General features: G+C 41.9%; 3 protein-coding genes across 16 annotated transcripts; 2 read left to right on the top strand and 1 right to left on the bottom strand.

Annotated features, from left to right (window-relative positions):
- Positions 1–11: 11 nt before the first annotated feature.
- LOC110837903 (uncharacterized) lies at positions 12–3,128 on the top strand. Of its 5 annotated transcripts, none has more exons than XM_022080541.2 (6): positions 12–44; positions 223–359; positions 478–681; positions 1,168–1,279; positions 2,108–2,245; positions 2,766–3,128. In XM_022080541.2, the coding sequence occupies exons 2-6, from the start codon at positions 234–236 to the stop codon at positions 3,020–3,022; spliced, it is 837 nt and encodes a 278-aa protein (XP_021936233.1). In that variant the 5' UTR covers positions 12–44; positions 223–233; the 3' UTR covers positions 3,023–3,128. The 5 variants fall into 5 exon arrangements, with proteins under 5 accessions (XP_021936233.1, XP_087214309.1, XP_021936235.1 ...); XM_087358183.1 differs by having other exon boundaries at positions 533–681; XM_022080542.2 differs by lacking the exon at positions 12–44 and adding an exon at positions 76–149.
- Positions 3,129–4,900: 1,772 nt separating this feature from the next.
- kay (transcription factor kayak) lies at positions 4,901–9,702 on the top strand. 4 transcript variants are annotated; one of them, XM_087358181.1, is made up of 5 exons: positions 4,901–5,052; positions 7,475–7,646; positions 7,728–7,891; positions 7,994–8,101; positions 8,744–9,702. In XM_087358181.1, exons 1-5 carry the CDS (start codon positions 4,981–4,983, stop codon positions 9,329–9,331), a joined length of 1,104 nt encoding a protein of 367 aa, XP_087214307.1. In that variant the 5' UTR covers positions 4,901–4,980; the 3' UTR covers positions 9,332–9,702. The 4 variants fall into 4 exon arrangements, with proteins under 4 accessions (XP_087214307.1, XP_087214306.1, XP_087214308.1 ...); XM_087358180.1 differs by lacking the exon at positions 4,901–5,052 and adding an exon at positions 6,378–6,535; XM_087358182.1 differs by lacking the exon at positions 4,901–5,052 and adding an exon at positions 6,841–6,863.
- Positions 9,703–11,697: 1,995 nt separating this feature from the next.
- On the bottom strand, positions 11,698–20,617 carry Afti (aftiphilin). Of its 7 annotated transcripts, XR_002545881.2 has the most exons (9): positions 20,070–20,252; positions 19,335–19,490; positions 17,669–18,228; positions 17,126–17,344; positions 16,589–16,747; positions 16,342–16,405; positions 13,754–13,870; positions 13,047–13,329; positions 11,698–12,832 (listed from the first exon to the last, which is right to left on the bottom strand). XR_002545881.2 is itself a non-coding variant. In XM_022080530.2 (8 exons), the coding sequence occupies exons 2-8, from the start codon at positions 19,456–19,458 to the stop codon at positions 13,166–13,168; spliced, it is 1,407 nt and encodes a 468-aa protein (XP_021936222.1). In that variant the 5' UTR covers positions 19,459–19,490; positions 20,483–20,617; the 3' UTR covers positions 11,698–13,165. The 7 variants fall into 7 exon arrangements, 6 of the variants coding, with proteins under 6 accessions (XP_021936222.1, XP_021936221.1, XP_021936220.1 ...); XM_022080530.2 differs by lacking the exon at positions 20,070–20,252 and adding an exon at positions 20,483–20,617 and having other exon boundaries at positions 11,698–13,329; XM_022080529.2 differs by lacking the exon at positions 20,070–20,252 and adding an exon at positions 20,447–20,587 and having other exon boundaries at positions 11,698–13,329.
- Between the last annotated feature and the right edge of the window lie 101 nt (positions 20,618–20,718).

Consider the following 20,718-nt stretch of genomic DNA (forward strand, 5'->3'; position numbering starts at 1 on the left):
TATATATACACACACACACCGTGTGCTGTGTGGACGAAACATTTGTAAGTGTTACAATTCGTTCCTTGATATATTCCATGACTTATCCATTTTCTGTGTGAATTCATAGTCGACTACATACCAGAAATTGTTTCATGTTACATTACAAGGTATTCATGTTTAATTACCCCTGGTAACAGAATTAACGATTGCAGCATATTTCGTATTTTTACTCTGTTTCAGTTCAAAATCAAATGAATACAACAGTATGCAAACTGCCAGAATATGTGGGAGGTGGATATTTCAGGTTAAGGGTTGAGTGGAAGCCTGATAACTTTAAAGTTGTGTTGCTGCAAAATGCATCTGCATGGAGTGGACATGTAAGGCTATTTACTGTTTCTTTCATTTCATTCTGAAATCTTATATTGAGGCAGCACTACTGATTAATATCAATATAATCAACCCCAATAAACAATAAAATATAGCTGTACATTATAGGCATCACATGATCACACTGAGCAGATGAGTCAACTCCTGCAACTGTCTGTTAAAGATTACATTACTGAAACCAAAGTCGCTCTGTCCACACAAGGAGGGGCAAGTCACTTCACATACGTGGTTGAAGACGGCCAGTTCATGTGGAAGAAACTGGACCAGCTCTCCAACATCAAGATAAAATATGGATGCATACAATTGGCAGAGGTAAAGCCTGATATGTGTATTGCAGCCACAGAAAGAGGTACCAACCAGGTACCCCTCTAGCCATCTGTTCAGTGGGTTGTTGGTAATGATAACCATCACCAATAGCAAATGCTTTGGTTTGAATAGACCTTGAGGGAATATAACAGTAGGCACTGTGGAGAAAGCCTTGAGCTCCATCCATCCAATTTCTTGCTAGATTGTGACATTATTTTGGAACAAATAAGGGAGCATTTGACTTGGAACAGCAATGGCTTAAATGTGAACAGGTAATTCCTACTGAGCCATACAAAACAGATGTATAATATATGATCTGTGACCTCTTCATGTGGTTATAGTGTTCTGCGTAACACTACTTGGATCATAAGGGATCACCACTGTCAATCTATAACGTACACTACCAATATCAAATTTCATCAAAATCCATTAAGTGGCCTGTGATATGGGTGGATAAACACAGTTTTCTCCACTCGTCTACTGATGTTACAGACTCCATATCATGAAGCAGCAGAACAGATGTTGGATTCATTGTTGGAGCAATGTTGCAGTGTCAAGACAGAAGTTACCAGCCTGCAGGAGACTAACATAATAGCAACACAGGGTTGGTTCTCAGTTATACATAATAATTTCCAGGTAATAAAACATATTCTGGGTCTGAGATGTGCAGAGAATTTACGACTGAAATGCCTGCTGTATCAAAGCAATATAAATACTGAATCAGTAATGGGACTATGTTTTGTTTTAATTCAGAAGTACTTTGTGAACACTGCACACTGTTATTGATTACATTACATCAGAAAAGTTTTTAATTTAGGTTGTACATAAATACTCTTACAGTTCTTAATCTGCTGCAGTTAGACTGTGCATCAGCACAAGAGCGAAACTGGGGAGGAATGGCCTTTAGTAAGTAATTTCGTGTAGCAGTCCTTTTTGAAGACACGACAGCCTTTTGTGTAACCTCAAAGTTCTTTACCGTGTTCAAAAGACCCACCATGGGTCACTATCCTTGACAACATGACTACAGTCCACATCCATCCACCGAGTTTCCTCAAGATCCATTTTAATATTATCCTGACATATATGCTTAGTTCCTCTGAGTGGTTTTTACCCTTCATGCATTCAAACCAAAATTTGATATGCATTTCTCATTACCCATGCAAAGTAATTTAAATTTGAGGACATGATTCTAGTGGAATGTCATTGCTGTTTAGGTCCGTCAGTCTGATCCCTCCCCCCTCCTTTACCATTTAAATGACCAAAAAGAATCTGCCTTTAAAATGAACAACAGGTCTCTCTCTTCTTTGGTTAATTACGGATGAATGCATACAAGGAATTTGACTTCTATATGGTCATTAAGCAATGCAGTGCATTTAATAAGCAGCTGAAGAGCCGAGGGGCGGAATTAAATGGCATCTCTGGTCTTGTGCAGAGAGGACTGTCTTGATGAAGAAACTGGTGGAGTACAAGAAGCAGAAGCTGGAGATGGAAATGCGTCTGTTCGGCCAGTTTCTGGGAGTACTCAATAGCAAGAAGGAGTACATTCAGCAGTTGGAAAACGGGCTTCCTGGTACGATCACTCTTCGTCCACTTTTATTACTTTTGAAATTGGTTTGCTTGTTTTCTACCATCATGAACTCTAAATAAAAGTTGCAGTTACTGTGGTTAGTTGGAGTTTAAAATTCAAGCTTTTGTGTTTTTACAACAAAATTCACTCTTTCCATCTTTCTGTTGAGTCCATATATAATTTTTCTTCCAAGATTCTTCTGTGTTATCTACGACATTAACTATGTTTCAGCTGATCTTATTCCATTGCTGTATGTATATCAGATGAAGTAAGGACGAGTTATGTTGGATGCAGACTGCATTTAAGATCCATTTTAATGTTACCTTCCCAGTATAATATTTGATTTTCTAACTGGTCTCAGCCATAGATGTTTTGAAACTAACATTTTGAGTGCGCTACACGCTCCACCTATCTGGCAGTCCTCAATTTAAGCGCCCTAATAATATTTAGTAAAAGAGCGGATTTTGTTTCTTAATTATTATTTATTTTACATTATATCGTTGCTATTGTTTTGCTGTTCTAGCTGCAACAAACAAGAATAGTCACAAACCAGTCCAGCATGAAGGCAGTGCCAAAGAAGTGGAGGACAGCAGCCCCCAGGGTAATGTTGATGATCTATTTGATGATATGAGAAAGCCAGTCAGCGTCATACCAAAGCGCATAAGCCGTCCTAAGAGGCACGGCTCGGAGGCAGCGGCCGGGCCGAGTTCGCGGAAAGTGACCAGAGCCGCAGCGGACGGCGAACAGTCCGATACAAGGTGCTTGTTAGACGACTTTTAGTCGGACGTGAGAAGCGTCACTTCCGTGACACCAATAAGCAAAGCAGAAGGTATCGGGGCAAAACATGAACCATGAAATAAACTGATTCTTTATTAGTTCAGATGAACTGGTGTGCTTTTGTTTTCTTCCAATTTTCTCCCCCCTCCCCTCTCTCCGCATCCTTTATTAGGTCATCAATCAATACAGCACATCACATGACTGTGCATATTCTAAATGATGTTTTACGAAGTCGGATCTGAGGTTTTCGTGGCAGTGAGTACGAAGGTGGCTGCCTTCTGGGTTGTAGCGTCATGTAGTTCGGTAAGAGTTTCCTGATTGGAGGTGGCAAGGACCTCTGAAACATCAGTAAACTTCCACCAGACTACATGACGCTACAAATAAGAAGACAGCCATCGATGTTCTGCATCTTGACATGATACTGAAGTCTTGCCATGCAAGGGAAAAACAAGATTCAGGAAGCTCCTCGACTATTACGCCGACCCTACATTTACATAAAATACTGAGAAGATTCATACAAGAATCGCCTTTCTGATACTGATCTCTTCTTGTACAAAGCTTTGGCAAGCCAGAGTAATTATCAGTCATGAAATATAAAGACGCTGCTTACCTGCGCAGAATGTCGCTCCTTGCCATAGAGAAATATCTGTTCGGGACTGGGGCTTCCCTTCACCGCTGCAAAGACCACGAGAGTCAGGTATTAGCCACAACCGCAGAAATAATATTTACAGCATTAAGACAATTGTACATTCACGTAAGATGCATTACTGTGACTGTCAATGTTCCCTTTTCAGACAGAATTTGCATAATTGCGGAAATGTTCAAGAGTCTTGCGAGTACTAACAAAATCGAGTGACGCGCAAACACTCGACCTGAGGTGTCTGGTTCAATCCTCTGATGAGACACACAGACGAGGACATTGACTCTTGGGATTGCCCATTGGGGTGACGGCCTGGCATGCCAGCCCACACCAAATGTTCTAATAAACTGTTCAAATCTGCAGATCTAATAACAAAGGCTGCTAAACCCTTTCATAATTTAAACAAGGGACCCAGTGGTCTCAGGATAAGACACTGGAATCTGAGTCAGAGGGTCCTGGGTTCAGTCCTCAGACCTGTGTGCAGATCATTAAGCTTACAGACTAAAGTCTTTACTTCTACTAGAGATCAAACTTAAGTTACTGAACCTATGCAACACTGAATTACTCTGAATATGAGCAGTCCTCATGAGATACTGCTTATTGCATAAACCATGCAAGAGTTACGTTACAGTATTTGACCTGTATGTCAGTTCAAAAGAATTTTTCTTCAGCTGGAGTTTGTTACCAAAATGTATGGTCATCCTCATTTCTCCCCAGGTTTAAGAAAACCAGCCACTCATTCCCCATTCCATTGGGTAGGAGGCTGGGTGACGACGAATATTACCAACACCCTGAATAGTGTTTGGTATCATAGAGGAGGACATCTACCTTTACATTTCAGCTAAACTTTGCACATCTGGAACAATGGGAATTCTATTCACCACTGTGCAAAAACAGATCTTTGACCTATCAAGCTTCTCTGCAATGAAACATTTTGCTCGCTGATCAAGGTGTCGGGCGCGACACGCTATCCAGTCCGCTGTAACATGCAGGGTGTAAGCAGCAGTGGCTCTTGTCTGTCAGTATTCGCGGTTTTGTTCCTTGCGATCGATAACAAACTCAGGTGAACGCAGATGCCAAGCTGATGACTCACGTGTTTTATTATTCCTCTTGCCATTTCCGGGCAACCCCGATGCGTCATTCCACATGGTTCGGAAACTTTCGCGTCTTCTCGGAACGATACGGGACTGACGTCATGCCACGTGACGCGAGGGGTGAGCTCACCGCATTATTTGTAAATGCTGCATGACATCAGAAAGATAGAGGGTTTCCCCGCAAGTGGAGGTTCTGAGTCACGCAGGTGAATCTTGCAACAACGAAGATGCTGTTCCACAACAGCAGCAGTGACAGCGAAAGCAGCCAGGACACGGGCGAAGTCGTTAGCCGAACTGCGGTGAGTACAGACCACACAGACTATCGATCGGTTAGTGGCGTCTCCTCACAACATATGGGCAGGACCTATAGCATGAACGAAGAAAGGGAAATATTGAGATTTGAGGTTTCCCGGTGTTGGCCTGGGTTGTGACGCCAGTGCTTCAAAGAGCATACTTTCTACATCTTCATGGCACTATGTTCCTCCGAAACGTTGGTGTCAAGAAGACCGAAGTGGGAAAACGAAAATATATATTTCTAAACCTGAAAGGAAGAGGGAAATTAGGCACTTCACGAAGTGCGAATTTTGAATGGTTGGGTGCAACTCAGTTGCCTCTTGTGTGTGTTCGGGTAGTGATTGGTCAGACCGACGCTCTGACTGCCTTTGTAATCATCCCACACTCACCCCCACCATTCTCATGGCGACTGTGCTGCACGTCACATGACAAGCGTTCCGCACTAATTATTTTCACTTTGCCACAAACCGATGACATAAAGATAGTCAGTCTGGTTGTATTTAGTGCTGACAAAACATAACTTTTTGAGTCTGACCTACATATAGGCCACGGACTTTCACCCGAAGCTCGGCTACGTCCCCCAGGCTAATGTGCGATCGAAGTGGCAGCACTCGTATGCACACATCACCTTCAGCTTGACCGAAAACAATGTTGTTAGTCCGGCACGGACCTTATAAGGCTGATCCGCACGCCTACAGACAAGCACGCTTGTCCGTATCACGATACATACACTGCTTTAGTTTTCTTCCAAGAAACGCTGTATTTCCTCAGTCTTTGTTGAATATGCTGGCGGATTTCTTTTAAACTCTGTTGGAACGTTGTAATGCATGACTTGCACTTTTTAAGTCCTACCACCAATTATTGCCAACATGGCAGTCATTCAGCTAGCGCCACTTTATCTGGGCCATTTAAATTCGGTGTGGTAGTAAACCTCCAAAAACATGCAGTCGTGCGGGAACACAGTGAAGAGTGCAGGTGGATACCCGTCACAGTGCCGTACTGACTCATTCCGACGACAGCCGACAAAATCGTATCGTTTGTTTAGTGTATGTACGGAAGCAATGTACAGCGGCAGTTTTTCCCTAGAATTCTTGATGCGAGAAGCATATATGTTTTCCGTAAAACTTCGTGCAGTCACCCTTCATGAGAGTAATGGGCGATTTTTGTCCAGGAAGTTTACCATTTGTTTAAGTTTTTTAGATAATGTTCTACCTTCCAAATACAGTGCAAGCCCGAGGGCCGAGAACTTTAACCCCTTCCCGATCACGTCAGTTCCACGAACTGGCAACGTAGCATGACGTCAGCACGGCCTTGTAAAATAGAAGGCAGGGCCTGAGGAGCGGACAGTCGTTCCGTGCAAGGCGTAGTGACAAGAAGTGTTTCTTCATGTCTCGAATAGTTCCCTTAGGCCCAATTTTTTTGGACCACACAGATTTGGATGCAGACACAATGTACTCTGACTTCAGCAGTGACATTACCAAGAAGATGGTAAGTGTAAAATTAGTGCTTCACACGGCTCCTTCTGACAGTTAAGTGTTCCAGTGTTGCGCGACCTTGGCGTATTTTTCCTGTCGGGGGACGGTGTAGTTTGCAGGTGTTTGAACAGGTGCCACGACTGGTGCACACATCCCCCCCCCCGCCCCTGACGACATTTGTTGAACAGAGTGTTGTACCAGGAATTGTTCGCTTATCAGAACTTCCGGTTGCGCAACGTTGTACAAGTCACATGATCGTCACGTGAAAGATAGGAGAATCCTCCGCCCAAAGTAGCAGTACAGTGCTCTTTGTGACGGCTTGCATGGTGATTGGAATATGGGTAAGAGGCTCCATATAGAATATAGTAGAAAATCGAGAGAGTCCGTCAAAAGAATGTCATTGTTGGTTTGATGATGGTAATACATGCAGAGTACATATCTGAATAAGAAACCTGAGAGCTTCACTGGCGTTTGCATGTGGCATGCGATCTAGGAGGTAGTTCGCATTCAGTTTATATTCATGCCGTGGGAGATTGCAGTATTTCGTAGCTACGTATCTTCCTCTTGAGACTTCTGAAACAAGTGGATTCCAGGAATTGTGTGGGGGCGCCGCGAGAATTTCCGGTTGCTGTCGAATGTACCGGCGGTTCACTGCGCAGCAGCGAAAGGTGGGTGGGCGGTTAGGCGCCGTGCCAAACGGCGGCGGGTTAAATCTGGACCGTGATAGCGTGCCCAGTCGGGTGCAAGACGTGCGTGTACCTGCTGCAGCGGTGCCCTCGAAAAACGAACGAACGACTTTTGCTACACAATTACGATCGATTATGGAGCCACTGGATTTGACCTTCCTGTCTCCTGAGCTGTGGTATCAGCAGGTGAAGAAACTGCTTGTAGTTCCGCCTCATGGCGTTGTAACACTATCAAATTATTTTATCGGTGTTCTCTCTGTTAACAGTTTGTGACACTAGATGGGCTGAATTCTGGGGTTCCAACACGAACAACACCAACCCTGACACCAACAACGCTGCGCAACATCGAGCAGACGTTTATCGAACTTCAGAGTGAAGTAGAGTCTCACCAGAACGAGGCTGGCTTTGTCCCCCCAGTGGTGCAGCCTATCACACAAGGTATTAAATGTGAATTAGTGCTAAGTGTACTTTATGCAAACAGAAGTGTAACGTTGAACTAAACGAACGTTTTATTTGCAGGTAGCACATACATGAGTCTTGTAGACAACAAGGGTTGGCAAGGTGGAATAGCATCAGTTGCGCAGACCCGCTCATCTGTTACGGCTACAGCTTCAGCACCGACAACAATCATGACTACGACGCGCAGGAATATGGGTGGTAGGCGACCAGCTAAGAACAGTGGGGTAAGTGCCACAGAGACACTTTGCACTGCATTCCATTGTATGTGGGCATTTTCTGCCCTCACTGCATGAGCAGCAGTTACTGATTGTAGGAACTATTTTTAGATATCTCCTGAGGAGGAGGAGAGGAGAAGAGTGAGGCGGGAGAGGAACAAAATGGCGGCAGCACGATGCAGGAAAAGGAGAATGGACCACACTAATGCCCTGTTGCTGGTGAGACTATAAACTGATTCAGATTCAGGATCATAAGACATACCTGCTTGTACTTGGCTCAACAGTGTTTGATGAGTGTCACAAAGTACTAAGTTTGTTGCTTATTGTATATTTTCACTATAACTTAATTCTTCAACTGTGCTCTATTTGCCATATTTCATTGTCGGTATTTTCAGAAGTACATGAATACCTTTCGTAACAAACATGATGAAAGCTGTGATTTGGCAGCCATATTATTGTGTTGGGTTCTGTCCAGTTTTGGTTTGTCAAGGCAGAGAGTAGAGTAGAACAAGAGCAGTATCAACTACAGCAAAGATTGTTCACTCATGCACATTTCTCTGTGCCTTAGTTTTAAAGGTGGTCCGGATACTCGATATATATGGATGAGATCTTATTGGCCGCCAGTATGAAAAGGGACGGAACGTGGCACGAGGGCACCAATCAAAGATAATACAGAAGTTTAAAATTGCAATGTAATTCTGCATTTGGTTGTATTGACTGATATATTACTGAAGCAAAATAAAATGGTATGGAAAATATTAAAAGTTACAGATGCATAGCCGATGATGAAGGTTGCAAACTCATTAGTTTATATGATAATGAGTCTTGTATTTGACGGCGGTGAAATTACCTGTGTTACAGGAGACAGAGGGCCTGGAAGAGAAGAAACAGGGCCTGCAGCAGGAGATCCAACAACTGCAGATTCAGAAAGAGGAGCTCGAGTTCCTCCTGGAGGCACACAAGGCATGTTGCCGGCTCAGTGGTTCAACTGGGCCGCAGTCTCCCCCAGATGTCAAGCCAGTTGTGTATCCAGCATCTGGTCTTGAGGATAAGATGATTCGCGTGAAGCAGGAAATGGATGATCCGAACACCACTGCAGCGGTGCCACTTAGCCACCCGACAGCCCCCAAGAGGCCTGCCTTGGCCAGCGATGCAACTGCTGGAGTAAAGCCATCGCGCCCAAATTCGCTCCCTGTGGCCACAGCCTTCACGCCCTCGCACAGCACCCTCAAGGCTGCCGTGGCAGTCTCCGAGGTGGTCGGCATTCCCATCACAACCCCCTCTACTGGGATTCCATTCAACTTTGAGTCCCTCATGGAAGGAGGGACAGGACTGACACCTGTGTCTACACCTCTTGTGCCATCATGTTCAAGTCAGCAGCGCAACTCTACAGGCTGCGTTGATCTGTCCAGCCCAGATTCAGTCCCGCCCAAGCTTGTGTCCTTGTGACGCCATAGGGGCAAGGAGGCCAAGATAGCAATATGATACCAAAGTGGCCTTAACTAGAGGTGAAAAGGTTTCGCTCAATAATGCCACCTGCTGCCAAGAAAATGCCTTTCACCAAATTTAGTGCTGCAGGAAGCAATACCATGCCTCACATGGACATTAATACGTTTGCAATGTGGGTTAGACGACGTTTAAATGGGCAAACTGTTTGTTATGCACTAAATTACTGTTTCTGCTCAAACAACATGAAAATCCCAGCAACCACATTTGGTCATTAAGACATTTATAGGAACTTAAGATTTTGTATTGTGTATTGCATATATATATATGTCTGTGATGTGCACTGTGAATAAAAAATGCTTTTGATACTCGGATGTCGCTGGTGGAGCATAGAACCTCATTTTATCTTTTCTGACAATTATAATTTTGACATTTTGTCCATTAATTGGGGGGGGGGGGTTCCTCATTAAACATGCAAAAAATTTACATTCAGTTCTTATTTTTTTTATTGGGCAGTAAATATTTTAGAAAACCATAACAGGAACATTATGAGAGCAACTGTGTAGAGGTCAAGAGAGAGGGGAGTTCAGTAGTAGTAGGGGTTGCCCGAGTGGAGGGGAACCAGTGTGGCCACTTTTCTAATAATGAGTTTGGTTTTTCCTACCTCTGGTCCACAGTGCCGCTTCACTCTGAATCTGACGAAAGCGGTAGCATTCCGTCCAAACTGATGTCTGAATCCAGTGACCCAAGGTCGACAACCAATTCCTCAACAATGTTATTGACCAAGTGTTCTTTGGTGATGGAGGAGAATTTTTCTTCCGCCAATTTTCGAACGACTTGCGATTGGAATTTTTTAGTTTGTCGCCACCCGGTTTTTAGCCACTGTCCACATTTTTTTCAGTGGGATTTAGTTCTGGGTAGTAGGATGGCAAACAGTTGCCAAAAGGCTGTCAGCTGAGAACTTGTGAAATCTGGGGTTGTTTACTTTCACTGAATCTTCTGGGTAGCATCCAACCAAATCTTCATTATGTCCGTCTTACTGCTAAATGATGGAGGTTTGTCATCCTGAACGTTATGATAGGACGTGTTGTCTGGCACAATAACAGAGCTAGGAGGGAGATTAGGTATAAGCTTCTGCTCAAGCCATCTGATATAAAGAAAAGAAAACATGAAGAAATGAGATGGTAATAAAATGCTGGTATCTCAACTTAAACTATCACAAAACCATGTAGGCCTACGCTAACTGCTATGAAAATAAATTATCTATGACAAAATGTATGTATACCTTGTAAAATTTCCTGCATTCATTCCTGATTTAAAAACTAAAAGGGCATTAGGAACAAAACCAGCCTCCCCTCCTGTAAATAAGAAAGTACACTACAGAACTGGAACATGGTCAAACTGATTTGATTTTATAAATAAGAGAATGGTTATATTCAAAATAATTTATATGAAAGGAAGTAGAGTATTTGAATTAGGTCGCTGGTTTTTGTCATGTGAAAATGATGAATTAATCTTCTGATGACTTCCCCCCATCGAATGCATCTACAACTGCGACATTCTTCTTTTTTGGACATGATTTCCCCGGTGTTGAAAATTAATCTGACGTGCATTTATCAACTTCCTTTCCCTCTTTGATAATTCTTGCAAGAGTCTGCTTGGAAATGCCAATGGCAGCGATCACCCTCGAGCCAACACTTTTTAAATGGATTTTTATGCCATCCCCTGCCTTGTCTGACATAACACCGAGTAGGGCAATGTTTTTAGTTTGCTTATAGCAGATGATGCACCGATTTAAACAATGCTAAAGCTACAGACCAACTGACGCTGACACCCCTCTACTGGACAGGACATGAAGGGTGGAAAATATATTAAACAAAGTAATCTGTCTGGGAACAAAACACTTGACACATTCATGGATAGATATTTAAAAAATGGTCTTGGCATTTGTGAACATGCCAAGTGGACTGATTATTCTCAGAATAAATTCCAGAATTATATACACTTTTTGAATCCTATAAAAATTAAGATTATGATCACGTAAGTAGTGTTACCAACAGTATCATGAATTGGGCGTGATGAACCTGCCATTTAATCCTTATCAGCTGTGCTTCCAGCAACTTGTCCTTGAATCTGTCCTGTTAAAGACTGACTGGCAGTTCCGTAGTACAGGGCTTTAAACCCCTATCACTACATGATAAAGGTCAAGTAAGGTCTCTTGAGGAAATAATATAATTAAAATAGGAAGAACTTTAAATGGAACTGAAGTCAATAGAAATAAGGGGGTTGGATTACAGGAAATCTGTACTATGTTGCTGGTAAAAGAGTGACAAGAACTGAACCTGACTGCATGCATCACTAGGCCAATCTGTCATTACAACAGGGAACAAAGTTTATTTACAAATAACCAACTAGCCTTTACATTATTTTACACTGTGTAATACTGAGTACAGGAGAGTCACTAGCACTACACTTTAGAAACTCACCCTCAAGTTCTGCATAGATGCGGTTCCTTGGCAGACTGCTACTTCGAGTGACTGGGAGTTGAACCTATGGCTCCACATTCTCAATATATAAGTCTTGCTATGCAGACCCACGAATCCTTCAAACAAAAGCCATGTCAAGTCACACTGTCACTGCCCTACAGAATCACCGATAATACAGTGTAGCCCTCTTCCATACAGTTTCAGCATAGATCCGTAATTTCTCTCATTCTGCGGTCCTTCCACATTAATCTTCCTTCATCTGTTTCCAGGCACCACTTCTGTATGTTGAGACTCACTTTCAAATCTTAAGAAGCCTACTTCATTATTCCTGGAGCCGCTTAAATGTTAATATTTTCAATGGCATAACTTTCATTATCATCAATATATGCTTCTTCCCATTACTGCAATTATTCTTCGTTTCTCCACATGAAATCCTAATTTTAAAGCCATATTTTTTATTTGCATAGTGCACAAGCTTTTGCAGTTATATTACTTACTTGGGCAAGAAAAAAATACACCTGCATGTTATAACATGGAGACTACACACAATAATGTTGTCCTGCTACAAGTATTCCCATCATCATATGCATCTCTCCCCTCCCAACAGATATTTTTTAAATTTGTAGTATTCTATAAACCGTCAGTTCTTCATTACTTTTATGGTCAAAGGGGCGCGACTTACTATTGCTCATGAAACACATTTTGGCTGATACTATTATGTTCTTCAGCGGAACTGGCAGCCGAGTCAAGTTCTGCTCAGCACAAAGGAGGTCTGCTGGTAAGCAGATAGACTCAGTCTGTTCAGAAACCCCGTGGTAGAAGCATCGGCAGCCGCACCGCGTTGTTGCCAGTTCTTACGTGTACTTTGATTAGTGTTATAACCATTCACTGGACACCAATGCTACATCTTGCACCACGGTATATTGTCTCCTCACCTTCTCGCCCCTCCGCCTCCCTCCTTTACTTCCTACCAAGGCACAGTACACGTGATTGGTGCACGCTCCAGCCGCCAATTCAGCTGAAAAGCATTTTAATGTTCTCTCATCACTTCTTTGAGAAATGACCCACACAGGAGAAGATAACCATCACAACTGGACAGCTTCAGAGTCGAGCAATTGCAATCTCATGTAACCAAAGAGCTTACTGAGGGGCAAACCTGCAATATATTTGACTAACACAGGGTTCCACAGGAAGAGAGTCAGCGTAATTAAAACATGTTTGTTTCAACTAACCTGAATGGCCCCAACACTTTTCTGACACTTAAAAAGGTAGTGATTCTCTTCTTATTAAAATGGCACAAGTAGGCAGACGGCTAAGCACGATGAAACAAAAGAATCCATCCTGTGTGCTATCAAGGTGAGGTGCCTCTCACTGGGAACATAAGGAGCTTTGCCTGCATGAAGGAGAGGTCTGGCAGTCCATCTAACACCCTCACAGACTCCGGACTCAGCATAGGTACTGGGGCGGAGTAGCTAGATGCCAAGATCTGCAAGTTGCTTGTGGATGCCTCAGGTGCTGCAAGAAAACCGACAACTTTAGCGTTCTGAGCCAGTGCTATAATGAACTTAGAATGTCCAGTGCACAGCAACTTCTTTCATTTCACCTAACCTAACAGTAATAAGTGAGATACGAAGTCAGAGATTGCTCAACCTGGGCCAAAATATTCACCTATGTTCTTCAGTTGAATGAGTGGACCATGTTTCATACCCATACAGAAAACAGATATGGTGAAGGGCGACTGTTTCACCACGGGCTACTCGGCACAGAGGTAAATGCACCTCACTCCCCACCATGGACTAAGAATTTTCAACGTTTTTCTCGGTCTCTACACAGTGCCTTAAAATCCTTCCACACTTTAGTACCTTAGACCTCTGGGTAACCAACAAACTGTCTAGTACTGACAATGACCACTATGTGCTAGCTCGATGGTTGTACTTACTGATGGAGATGCTCCAGGTGCTGGTAGCCATGTTGGATGCAGAGGGGGAGAAGGAGGAGGAAGTAAAGTTATCAAATGTGTTGAGATAGTCAAGGTCGAGAAGTGCCGAGGTGGCGCCTTCCAACAAAGGAAGAGTAAGGGGTTGGGGTGGGGAGAAAGAACAAACAACACACAATTAGTCACCACACCAGTGACCTATCACAGGGCTGAATCCACTGATGGCTGTCATCTTAAAAAGAGTTTGGGAAATTTTCACAAGAGTCTCCATTCAAATAATTATCTGTGTAATCTTACATCTGTTAAGCTGACAACACAACAACGGCCCTGCTGGGGACTGAAAATGGCATCAACGTCTGCTATGTCACTTTTTAAAAACTATATACCTACAACTATAAGGTGAACTCTATTGTAGTATTTTAAATACCAAGGATTTCAGGTGCCACTCGTGGCATAACATTTCATGTACTGCAATTTATTAGGAGCAAAGAAGTGCTCAAATTTGACATAAAACAGCTGTTTGCCAAAATTTTACTTAATTCACTACTTCATGATGTCTTTTTTTATCATGTCTCAAATGAAATTGCAAAATGACATTTTGTCTGAAACATAAGTTTATACCATGTGTACTGAAAGGCAGAGTATTCCAAAATTCAACAATTCGCATAAATATTACGGTTCACTTATACATCATGAAACACATTTCATTTCTTTGCGGAAACCTGCCGCTTTTCAGAACAGAATTAGTAGAAATGTGTAACTCATTTCAAACATGCAACAAAGTACAGATTTTTTTTAGATATTATGGTTCTTATGCCATCTTTGCTTAAAACATGACAATAACTATCTAGCAGAAAGCCAGAAAGAATTATACATTCTTTCTGGAAAACAAAGTATACCTTCATGTATTTGTGTTTCAAGGGGTGGCAAAAAAAAGTTCTGAACTGGCTGTTTTACACAAATTTTGGGCAATATTTCCCTCTCAAAACTGCTGCAGTATCTGAAATGTCATGTCCCCCCACGGAACCTATATTTCGTGAGGATCCGGCACTGTAATGTGTTAGTTAGTTATACGGATATTTAATATGTTGCAGGTGACCTTGACATTTTACGCAGACTCCCATAGGGGTCCTATGGGTTCTCAGTTTATCTCTCTACAGACTTACTCAAATCTCTGTGTAGAACTCTGAAACATGACAGCCACCAACATTGTCTCATATAACATGCACCAAGCCACAGTAAAACTTAATACCTCCTCTGCTCAGGGCTAAAATATTTCATCCAACAGTGCAAGTTTATTTACAGCAGACAGTAGAACTGTTGTAATCTGCATGAGGCCTCTTCCCATTCAGACTTGGGACACATGAATACACTACCCATCAATGCAAAGAAATGTTAACATTTATGACCATTCAGGAGACACCCAAATCAGTCTCGAGACTCAAGCTAGACATAGGGAGAGTTGTGATATGCCCAAACAAACAAGAGAGAGAGAGAGAGCAAGTGCCCCAACTTTATGAACGCTAAAAATTTAAAAGTTCGGTTTTTGAAAGTATTAGGACTGTCAAGAAATTAAGTGCTGAATATAGATATACTTTGCAAAAATAAATTATGTAATTAATGATTACCATTCCTTCTAAGACCTGTACATCAAACGTCCTTTTCATCATACTGGTGCATCCTATGTGATGGAGCACGTATTACATCACAAAATGTATATAACATGTTAAGATAAATTATCTAACGACCGAACTAACTCCAAGGAGCAGAGTCCTTGAGAAGCTGATGGTCACTCAGCCAGTCAAGAAATTCCCCACATTTTATGAAACCTGGCCACCAATCCTTATACTGAGCCAAATGAACCCAATTCACTCCCTTCCACTTTACTTCTCTCATATCCTTTTTAATATCCTCCTCCTATCTGTGTGGTCTCCTTCCTTCAGGCCTCTCAAACAAAATTTTGTATGCATTCCTCATCTCCCCCATACACATGCAAAGCTATCTTTTACATTTTAAAGTGTGAAAGAATGCACATTCTACCCTGTTAACCAACTACAGAATATAATTAGAAATTAAGATTCTAATTAAACAGGCTTATAGCTAAACAAAATATTTTTCACTTCACATCCATTTCTTGTGTACAAAATGCACAGCAAGGACACATTACACCACGTCTGAGGCCAGCAGTCAGTTCAGATAGGCAGCTTGGTGAGAACCAGTTTTCTCGGTGCACATTTCAAACATGGGAACTGTCCTGTGCAACCCCACCCCAAACCCTTCATTTGTAACTGCAGACACAGATGTGAGGTTCCCACTTCCATAACCAGCAAACACTTTCATTTCAAACTAAATGTAACTTGTTCTTGGTGTTACATGCAATCAGAATTTCAATATGTTAAATGTACATCTCAGCTAACCCCACACATGGATTCAAATTTCAGCATTATGGCACGAAAGGTGTGCAGGGGGTTTAGCTACAAAGCTCCATGCACCTAAATGACTTGTCGAACACAATATATCCAAGATGGGAATATCGTTAGGACTTCCAAAGCGCAGCAGGAAACACACTGGAAATACAAAAAAATACTTACAGTCCAGAGGGTTTACAAGTCCACTGTTAATCCAGTCAAACTGAGCAGCTGGCACCACTGCTTCCTGCAACAGAACGACTTACCATGACCTTAAAACCTTGCATGCCGTGCAGCGTATTGGTATATAAAGTCATGCATACAAACAAAAACTGTTTACAGTTTGAAAAGACGCTTAGTGCCAAATGCGTTTTGATAAAAGAAATAAGCAGGAACAGGACAAGTTAATGCGAGCAAGAAATCGTATAACCTCTGAAGGCAATTCTCCGGATGGTTCCATTGGTGTGGGAGAGCGATGACTAGCCTGCACAGGCTCCAGGGGACTGAAGCCAAGGTTTGCTGCAAATCGTGGCACTGAAGTATTCCACCGCGGACCAAACAGCTGGAACAGCATGAAGACCTTGTTACACTGTTAACAGTAGGGCCCCAAGTTTATCTGAAACTGCACACACTCTGATTCGGAGAGTCTTGAAGCGTTACAGAAGTAAACAGGATCTAGAAGATTCAGGCAAGAGATGCTTACAGAAACTGTAACATGGCGACTCAGAATCTAATGCCTCTTGTCGCTCCTCTGATTCTGTAACGCAGTTGCAAGTCTGCAGTTCTCTCATGTTTTGTACTTTACAAGAGTTCAGAACAGCAGAAAGTTAGGACTGTTCAGTTTAATCCACTTCATATTAAGCCAGCAATTGATCTAGCAATCATAATACACAAACGTGGAACAAAATTAGGCAACAGAAGCAACGGTTGTTGTCAAATGATGCCAACAGTATTTGAAATGACTCACAATGTTGCGCGAGTCTATACCGAGAGCCACTAAGAGGCCCTTGTTGGCAGCCGATCCAGACCACTGGTACGACAGTGCGTGGCTGCTCTCCATGTCTTGTAGCTTCACCCACACCGCGGCCAGTCTCTCGGCCAAGGACGGTACATCCACGTCTATGAAGCCGATGTCACTGGTGAGTGGGAACAGTACGCTGATAAGCATCTGCAGTTTCTCTGTTAACTGAAACATAACAAAACAATCACTTAAAAACCACGACATCTACTTGTGACTTAATCGTGTTAAAACACATACACTTAACCTGAGTCCACAGAATTCCGAGTTAACAGCTTTGAAATTATGTGATGACATGTTGATGTTCACGTTGCCTGGAATAAAAATTATAACAAATTTACAGAATCTCTTATACCAGAAACATGATTTAATAAGAGGTATTGAAAAAAAACTGTCATTAAAGTTTCTGCATGAACGTGACAGATACAGAACTCATACCAGGTTGGAAATCTGTAACAGAAAATTTCTTAAAGTGCCTGAACTTGAACTCACTTTGCCATCATCCAAGCCAACACAAGTCATAGGAGCACAATGGGAGTCTGCAGTTTCAAAGTCATCAAAATCATCATCTTTATCAATCACATCAGGTACAGAATGAGTTGCAGCAGCCCAGTTATCCGTTGGTCCACACATCAGAGGACTGTCAAACACAGCAAACTCCTCACTCTCAATATCTTCCACGTCACTTATTTCCTGAGCCACACAGACAGAAATGTCAGAGAGCTTGCAATCTGTCTGAAATGCTTCTGTAACCTCGCAGTCTGTCGAGCCAAACGCTATGTTTGACTCCTCCTTGTCAAATGCCCCCATGCTCCCACCAGACTGTTCTTGATCACCACTCAGTTCTGACCCCACAAGACAGGGTGCAGCATCGCAGTGTCCTGAGTCAGTGGGTCCTGATGTAATGGAGTTCTGCCCCCTGCCTCCATCCACATCCAGCTCGAGGTTTCTGAGGTGACCAGTCTCTTCACAGCAAACGGCGTCGTCCTTCACGCGCTCGTCAAAGAACGTGCTTTTGACGGTTGGTGACTTGACTGGAGTCTGAGGGGCATCTGAAACAAATCAAAACCTCAACTAAACCAAGTTTTCACAGTGGTCGGTCATGAACCTCGTCTGTAAAAATTTGGATGCTTTGTGTGAACATGATACAGCATAATGCCTCGGTTCCAAAACTTTTATCTCAAATACAGAGTGTTTGAGCTTTCACTAAGTCATTTGTTTTAATTACAGTTCTCATCCAAAGGTACAGAGCATCCCTTCAGGAGTTGACATTTCAAGTTCATCACCATGTTCACAGAAGCTCACCATTCGACCAGTTCAGGCAGACTACAATTTCACAACCTACTTCTGTAAGATCAATTCTCATATTATTCCCCCATGTATGACCTAGGTCACCCAACCAGTCTCTCTCACTGAACTTTTCTTTATCTTAAGAATGCTCCACCAACACCTGGTCTCAACTCTCCATATTTGACATCAAAATGGAGGTTGGTCTACACAGAAAGCTGTATGAGTGCACCCATGCCTTATCAACGAACTGCAGGACAAGATTACAATGTTTGGAAAATCTGTAAAAGTAGAAAGTATCAGGGAATAACATTGGCAAATTAAAAATTAATTCAATTCCATGCATAAGTTAAAAGCAGATAAAATCACTGCCAAATGCTTTAGAACTGTACATCTTCTTACCCCTTATCAAAAAACCTATGATTTTAACCATTACTTTGTGTCAGGGTGTGACACTTCATCTCATACCAGATTGATTATATATCTAAACCTAACGAGAGGCTGGAAAAACTGTGTAATGAGGACTAGCATAATTTGTTCTCCTCCCAAACCTTATAAGGGTCATGGAATCATAAAGAGTGAGATGTGTGGAACATGTAGCATGCATGCAAGTCTTAAGAAACACATACAAGGTATTTAACGTGAAAACATGAAAGGGAGCAGACACACTGCAGCACCTAATTATAGAAGACACACCTTAAAGAAATATGCAGCAGACTGTATTCAAGTACTCAAGATTGAGGCTGATGGTAGGTTCATTTGAACATGGTAAAGTGTTCCGCAACTGCCAAGTATAAAACCCTGTACTAATGGGTTAAAAATTCTAGATTTCACACTTGAAACATTTAAGAATCTATGTCATAATCACCACCTGTTGTGCTGTACAAGTCATTGGCTGCTGCAAAATCTCCAAATTCATCGTCCTCATCTTCCTCCATGGCATCATCCATGGGAGGAGGTGATGATGGCACCATCGGGGGGATCACGTTGAACATGTTAGCTTGTCTGCCTTAGGGTTGTTCCATCCCTACAACACAACAACTGTTACAGACAACAAACATAATGATGGAGAACCCAGTCTTCATGGAAAATACAGCATACCATCACATGTATACAGTTAGAGATGCAAGTAAATAGACACATTTAGAAAACAGTCAGAGTATACACTGCTATTAAAACCAGTTTTCAGTCAACACAATGGAATTCTATTACATCTGTTTTATTGTTTCAAAATCTAAAACAAACCACATAATTTCAATTAATATATGTAATTAAATAAGCCAATGAAAGGTGTCACATCCCTTTATCTCTTCATGACTGAACTATGAAGTACACATAAGTTCTGCACATGCATGTATCATGCCTGAAACAAGGAGTACCTTACACAACATTTGGTTATATTTATAGATCAAAATTTTCAAAATGTAAATACTACTCATACAATATCAAGCATACATAGAACTGTTATTCTAAACCAACATCCTATGCAGTGATTCTTTGAAAATTACATTTCATTAATTATTTTGTAACGGTTTAAAACGGGGTGTATATAACCTACAAAGTTTCTAAATTTCGCACACATATGGCTAAACAATAAGTCGTTTACCCGCTAGAAATTCAATCCTATGAACTGATCCAGAAAACCAATTTTCGTTGTACAGTTTGTTTCTGACTTCCAATGATAATTCGTAAAAGGCCCTACGACGCATGTTTCCAGCGAATACCTTTCTCCACGTCACCTGTCATGTGATTTATACTATACTCAATACTCATGCAAGATTACAGATAAAAGTGCTTAGAGGAAATGTTGTGCGTTCAGAGATTTTATTTTTGAACTTTAAGAATGAAATAAAATATGCTCCAATCCTACATATAAATTGTTACATGTGCAGTTTGTGCCCCCATTTGAAGACTTATACGATCGAAGTAGCAAAAAGGATACAAACGAAAAGACACACTATTACAAACGCTACTTCAGATTACCTGTAACAATACGTATTTCAAATGGCATTAACACACCGTTATTTTCCACAGTTAAGTAATTTCTTGCCAAACCATTCACACAGAAAATTCGAGCCTACGGTCATCGTATGATAGTTAACATTTAGTGCACGGAATTCGTAGGCTTCATATACGTTTGCCTGAACATGCAACACAAATTACTAGAACGTTAGGTAATATTGGCAAGAGCTTAGTCGTTTTCTCAACGACGCAATTATGCATTCATTTTTTCAACTGTAGGCACAGGACTTTCA

This window comes from Zootermopsis nevadensis, unplaced genomic scaffold, assembly GCF_977971745.1.
Source record: "Zootermopsis nevadensis isolate Lab colony 2312 unplaced genomic scaffold, Znev_1.0 Znev_ptg000029l, whole genome shotgun sequence".
NCBI classification, from domain to species: domain Eukaryota; kingdom Metazoa; phylum Arthropoda; class Insecta; order Blattodea; family Termopsidae; genus Zootermopsis; species Zootermopsis nevadensis.

Excerpts from the sequence above, each read along its gene's own strand:
- LOC110837903 (XM_022080541.2), top strand. The coding sequence starts at position 234 with ATGAATACAACAGTATGCAAACTGCCAGAATATGTGGGAGGTGGATAT. Across the intron at positions 682-1,167 it reads GATGCATACAATTGGCAGAG|ACTCCATATCATGAAGCAGC; the intron begins GTAAAGCCTGAT and ends CTGATGTTACAG. Across the intron at positions 1,280-2,107 it reads TAACATAATAGCAACACAGG|AGAGGACTGTCTTGATGAAG; the intron begins GTTGGTTCTCAG and ends GGTCTTGTGCAG.
- kay (XM_087358180.1), top strand. The coding sequence starts at position 6,434 with ATGTCTCGAATAGTTCCCTTAGGCCCAATTTTTTTGGACCACACAGAT. Across the intron at positions 6,536-7,474 it reads GTGACATTACCAAGAAGATG|TTTGTGACACTAGATGGGCT; the intron begins GTAAGTGTAAAA and ends CTCTGTTAACAG. Across the intron at positions 7,647-7,727 it reads GGTGCAGCCTATCACACAAG|GTAGCACATACATGAGTCTT; the intron begins GTATTAAATGTG and ends TTTTATTTGCAG.
- Afti (XM_022080530.2), bottom strand. The coding sequence starts at position 19,458 with ATGTTCAACGTGATCCCCCCGATGGTGCCATCATCACCTCCTCCCATG. Across the intron at positions 18,229-19,334 it reads TGACTTGTACAGCACAACAG|ATGCCCCTCAGACTCCAGTC; the intron begins GTGGTGATTATG and ends GATTTGTTTCAG. Across the intron at positions 13,871-16,341 it reads ACTTGTAAACCCTCTGGACT|GCGCCACCTCGGCACTTCTC; the intron begins GTAAGTATTTTT and ends CTTTGTTGGAAG.